The sequence below is a fragment of the Pseudophryne corroboree genome, chromosome 8, assembly GCF_028390025.1.
Source record: "Pseudophryne corroboree isolate aPseCor3 chromosome 8, aPseCor3.hap2, whole genome shotgun sequence".
NCBI classification, from domain to species: domain Eukaryota; kingdom Metazoa; phylum Chordata; class Amphibia; order Anura; family Myobatrachidae; genus Pseudophryne; species Pseudophryne corroboree.
This window is the reverse complement of record NC_086451.1, coordinates 342,997,792-343,003,791: the sequence shown is the minus strand read 5'-3', so window position 1 is coordinate 343,003,791 and position 6,000 is coordinate 342,997,792. Positions and strand designations below refer to the sequence as shown.

The 6,000-nt window shown below is 42.2% G+C and overlaps 1 protein-coding gene across 3 annotated transcripts in view; it reads right to left on the bottom strand.

Annotated features, from left to right (window-relative positions):
* Nucleotides 1-653: 653 nt before the first annotated feature.
* Nucleotides 654-6,000, bottom strand: part of MOSPD1 (motile sperm domain containing 1) — a 136,881-nt gene continuing 131,534 nt past the window's right edge. For all 3 annotated transcript variants that reach the window (XM_063937457.1, XM_063937460.1, XM_063937459.1), the window contains exon 6: nt 654-739. In XM_063937457.1, coding sequence (XP_063793527.1) covers nt 687-739 — 53 coding nt within the window. In that variant the 3' untranslated portion in view covers nt 654-686. The remainder of the gene's footprint in view (nt 740-6,000) is intronic.

Below are 6,000 nucleotides of genomic sequence, written 5' to 3'. Positions count from 1 at the left end.
GTTGACAAGTGTGTATATTTAGGAGACGTCTTTTTATTTTACACTCTTATAACTCCACAAAAAAACATTATCAATCCACAGAGCTAAACTTGTGTATTATACATAAAAAAATTACTTGCAGAGTATTTCACAAGAGTGTTCAGTAAAATATAAAACATAATTGATAAACAGATTTTATCATCTTATAAATCACTGAGTATAAATGCAAAACAATTTGAGGCTAATGAGGTGGAATGTGGAATAGAGAATCATTTGCAGAATTATTTGCAATTCAGTGTACTAGCAAATCTAAAGAGTTTTTGACAAATGTGTTTCATTCTCTTATTTTCTGTCAATAGTTAAAACAAATGATTAACATAACAAATTACACCAACTAAATTAGTGGCAGCCAACCTGAGCTGCTGAGGGATGAGCATGGGGCCTGTGGGGGACCTCCCTAAAAACAGCATGGTTCCACCCCCAACCCCACCCAAAGACCACCAGCCCTTTGCAGAAAAGGACCCATGGGCTGTGGCTACTGGTGTAAAGGGGATTACTGGGCTCCTGGAACACAGAGGCACCACAGTGATCTCAGTATAATGGTAAATACTCTAAAATGCTGTAGTATTAAAATGTAAATAAATCAGACACTTAAAAATTCTCCAAACCATAGTTCACCAGTTTATTATAAAAAAGAATGTAAATAGTCATCTTGTTTTCCAGAGGGATCTTATTCCTTTGGGAATTCTTCTTTTAATTTCTGTAAGAAAATAAATTGTAAAAAAAGTGCATTTCTTATTGTAACCTGTGGCATTTGTCGAAGTCCAAAATATTGCAGTACACACATCACGTACAAACTACACACAGATGGCCTCCGTGCGCGTACTTGTTCTGCCGTGCGTGCACATATTCGCAAGTTGCGTATGACTGCTCACGCGGTCCTGCGTATTAGCGTGTGGTATGAGTAATTACTGTAGTATTTGTGTTCGCATGGAAAAGCCATAAAGACACATTACATATTTAATACACATAGGGGGTAATTCCAAGTTGATCGCAGCAGGATTTTTGTTAGCAGTTGGGCAAAACCATGTGCACTGCAGGGGAGGCAGATATAACATGTGCAGAGTTAGATTTGGGTGGGTTATTTTGTTTCTGTGCAGGGTAAATACTGGCTGTTTTATTTTTACACTGCAATTTAGATTGCAGATTGAACACACCACACCCAAATCTAACTCTCTCTGCACATGTTATATCTGCCTCCCCTGCAGTGCACATGGTTTTGCCCAACTGCTAACAAAAATCCTGCTGCGATCAACTCAGAATTACCCCCATAGTACACGATTTACACATAGTCAGCATGCACCACACCAGCGAGTTACACTTGTTTAAAGGGTATAATAACAACGGGATTCACCTTTACAGGATATGAGAGGACACAATTAGGTTAGGAGGTGGTGTTTGGTATCCAGCTGTAGGGTATTTTAAGAGCAATATTCCAGTGTTGGTTTGTGGAAGATAGCACGCTCCTGCGTATATATATGTGCAGGAGCAGAATATTAATATTAACTGTATTTACTGTACTCCTGATATTCGGTGGGAACCCAGTGGAGAACATCTGCAAGTGCACCTGGACCAGACATCGCCCACCTATTCAAACCGACCTATGACCTCTCCTGTACTGTAAACGACCATCCCAGTGACCAATAGATGAAGAGATTACAGTTTCCATTGTGTTAGGTTTTGGACAAATGTGTAAAAATCCAGCTGCAGGCCCGGTCACACTCTCTCAATCACTGAAGGTCATCTACCTTGATGACTGAGGACCGGGAAGTGCAGGCGAACAAACCTATGTACCATTGACTCTAGCCTCTTTTCTGTTACTGTAATTGTATCTTTGTTGTAACCCCCTTTTTATCAATTATATGTTGGCGGGTCGGATCCCAACTTCCTAAAAACAATTGGTGTCGTGTCTCTTTCCCTGCTAAGGTTATAAGAGTATTTCAACCACACGTGAAGCTGCATTGTGCTCTCAGTGTGTCATTGTGTGTGTGTGTGCACTGCGTGTACTTTGTACGTCCGTCGCGGCGTGTGTACGCAAAGTGCGTACACAGTACGGGGCTTTGTACGCTGAGTAAAAAGTACGTGGGTTAAGGATTGAATACAGCGGCCGCAGCAGCTCGATTTAAAGTGTATTGAGTGTATTTTAAAGTATTGCTTTTAGTCCTGTAAGTAAATCAGCATTTACAATTGGGGGCTTGATCCGGTTTTTCACACGCTCAAAGGCAAGCAGTTCATAGCAGACTTAATCTATCAGCAAAGGGTGGAAATACATCTTTAAGTTAAACCTTTTCCTGGTTGCTTGGATGTTTTAAAACCCTATTTGTGTGCTGTTAAATTGCGTCTGCTCTGTCTGGTCTGCAGAGGTGCTGAAAGAACCCGGTGGTAAACAGGAAAAAAGCTATTTAAAAATCTGTGTAATTTTTTTTGGTGCCAAAAGTGTAACAAAGCGTACCAATATTTTGCATACTCCCCCCACATAGTGTTACCATAGGTTATTAGTCATTTTAGACCTGTGTGAAATTGTATACATTTGTTTGCTATATAGATAAATTTTAAATAAGTGTATTAAGGGATTAATTATAAAGACACAAAACGCAGTTCTGTCCTGGTTGTAAAGGTTTACACAGAACAAATGGGTGGATGATGAGCTCTCACGCCTTGGCCAAGACCTCCTGTGCACAATGAATGGTCTGGGCTTCACACAAGTCATTCCTTCTGCCACACATAAAAGTGGTCACACTCTAGATCTTGTCTTTCAGATTGGATTAGAAGTCACTGACCTAAAATTAAACCCAGTCATCCGGTCAGACCACCACTCCCTTTGGTTCTCAGTTGCAACCCCTCAAATAAAATCTCTGCCCGTGGAGTTGACCAGGTATCATCCAAGGAAGGGTATGACTCCCCAGGCTCTTGCAGCAATTCTGGATCTCTCTGCTATACTGGGTGTCTGTGAAGATCCCTGTTCCCTAGTCCATTATTATAATAGACTAAATAAGAAAAATGACTGTATTGCGCTAAATTAGTCCAAGGTGCATATATAAATGAAATCACTTGTTATTATAATTATCTATTATTTATTTCAATATTATCTGTGTATAAAAATCAATAAAAGCCTACATACAACTGTTCAGTGAGCTCACTTGAATTCTTAACTATACGTTATATACACTTGTGCACATGGATATCTCTCAAAAATACACTTTATTAAAATGTACCTTAGTACTATATTGAGAACATCTCATATATTAACCTGCAATGCAGAATATTAAATTAAATGAAATGCTATCAATCAGCTCTATAAAACTGATCTATTAATTAGAACACAGTCTCTTTAAGAAAAACCACACGTGGGTATTCAGAAACAATGTCTCATAGTTCCAATGTTTGCTCAATTAGCATGAAAAAGCAGACTAACGTCCCGTGGAGTTGACCAGGTATCATCCAAGGAAGGGTATGACTCCCCAGGCTCTTGCAGCAAATCTGGATCTCTCTGCTATACTGGGTGTCTGTGAAGATCCCTATTTCCTAGTCCGTTATTATAATAGGGATGTTATGGCTGCAATTGATATTATCACCCCTGTGCGTATAAGACCTCGTAAACCACAACGTCAAGCTCCATGGTTCGATAACAGCGTTAGTGAGCTCAAGAAAAGGGGGCGTAGACTAGAAAGACGATGGAGGAAGACTAACCTAGTGGATGATAAAATAAAACTAATAAAGCATAACGAAGAATATCAATCGACAATCACTCGTAAGAAATTACAGTTCCTGTCAAATGAGATCACGGCAGCAAAAAATAGGCCAGCTCAACTTTTCCGCACAGTGGAGATGCTTTGCAAGCCAGAATGCCTGCAGACTGATGAAACCCTCTCCCAGGCAAAATGCAACAAGTTTGCAAACTTCTTTGCAGATAAAATATCCACCATCTGGGCTGGAATCTCCACAGTGCCATCAAAGGAGTGCCAAACTACAAAGCCTGCCAATATAAGCCACCTGCCTTCATGGACCAGCTTTGACCCAGTGGATGTAAAGGACACTGCTGACATTGCTCAGATTTTGCGTCCCACCACCTGTGATCTGGACCCGGCCTCAACCAAGCTTCTAAAAGGTTGTATGGATATAATTGGTCCTGTCTTTGCAAAAATTGTTCAATGCTCTTTGCAGACAGGCATTTTTCCTGGACCCCTAAAGGAAGCAATTGTTAGACCGCTTCTTAAAAAACCTAATTTAGAACCTGACTGCATGACCAACTACAGACCGGTATCAAACCTTCCTTTCCTAGAAAAGGTTATTGAGAAAGTGGTTGCAACTCAACTGGAAACCCGCCTGACAACCCATGATATTTATGATCCATTCCAATCAGGATCAGGAGAAGACATAGTACTGAAACAGCCCTGGTGTGTGTTAAATGATCTTCTGATGGCAAGAGACAGAGGTGACTGTTCAATATTAATCCTTCTGGATCTCTCTGCAGCATTTGATACCGTGGACCATGGGCTTCTGATTGAGCGACTGATACATTTCTGTAGTCTGGATGGTACAGTCCTAAGCTGATTCAAATCATTTCTCACAGGCAGGTCACAGAGAGTATCGTAAGGAGTATACTCATCACCATCAGTGCCATTGCCATGTGGTGTCCCACAAGGTTCTATACTATCCCCCATGCTTTTTGCAGTATACATGCTCCCGTTGGGTGAAATAATCAGGCGCTATGGCCTGGTCTACCACTGCTATGCAGATGATACACAACTGTACTTGTCCTTTGCTCCGGGCACTGATAACCCAATAGCAACCCTAAATGGCTGTCTAGCTGAGCTCCAGCAGTGGATGAGTGCCAGTTGGCTGCGACTGAACCCAGATAAAACAGAGGTCCTTATGATACGACCGCAACATCAAAGGACAAGACTGCAGCATAGCCAACCAAGTGGACTTACACCCGGGGATTCAGAATTACAGACCAGACCGTGTGTGGAATCTTGGCGTTGTCCTGGATGATGGCTTGACACTTAAACATCAGATATCAGCCACAATCAAATCCTCATTCTTTCACCTGAGGAACATAGCCAGAATCAAGCACTTAATCCCCTCAGATGATCTGCCAAAAGTCATACATGCATTTGTATCATCTCGATTAGACTACTGTAATGCCCTCTACCTTGGTCTCCCAGCAAAATAATTACAACGCTTACAGCTGGTGCAAAACACAGCTGCCAGGCTGTTAACCAACCAGCCCCGTTCTAGCCACATAACACCCATCCACTACTCCCTTTACTGGCTGCCTGTAAGATGGCGAATCATCTTCAAGATTGGCTTACTGAGTTTCAAAGCATTACATGACCAGGGCCCAAGGTACCTGAAGCAGCTTCAGACCCCATACTGCCCCACTCGATTACTGCGATCTGTAGATGAAGGAATTTTAGCAGTACCTCCCGTAATTCATCTGGGGGTCGAGCTTTTAGTCATGCGGCTCCGACTCTATGGAACTCACTTCCCCACACAGTGCGAGAGGCCCCAACTATAGACTCCTTCAAAAGTAGACTGTCACAACTGAGGGACTGAGCTGACGGGAGGCAGCCTCAGTTGTAGGGGCTGAGATGTACCGGAACCTGGGAGGTTGTATCAGACCCCTGGACATGTAAGTAACATGAATAATAACTGCCCGAAGGCGTGACCACGACAACTTGGATAAAAGTCAATGATGTTTATTATGACAACTCCGCAACACAGCAGCAGTAAAAGAAAACGTAAAAGTCAGCAAAGAATAAATACAGTTCCTGGGTACTACAGGATGACAGGAGCCACAGGGCACTGGTAGTGTGAGATAGTTCTTATAATCTTCTAGATGGAAAGTCCTTACCAGGCCCGACTGTAGCAATGGAGATAGCCCAGGATTGTGCCAGCTGGTGTTCCAGGAAAAGCTGGGTTGCTGAGGATAAAACGGCTGCTGTGGATACTGGCTGG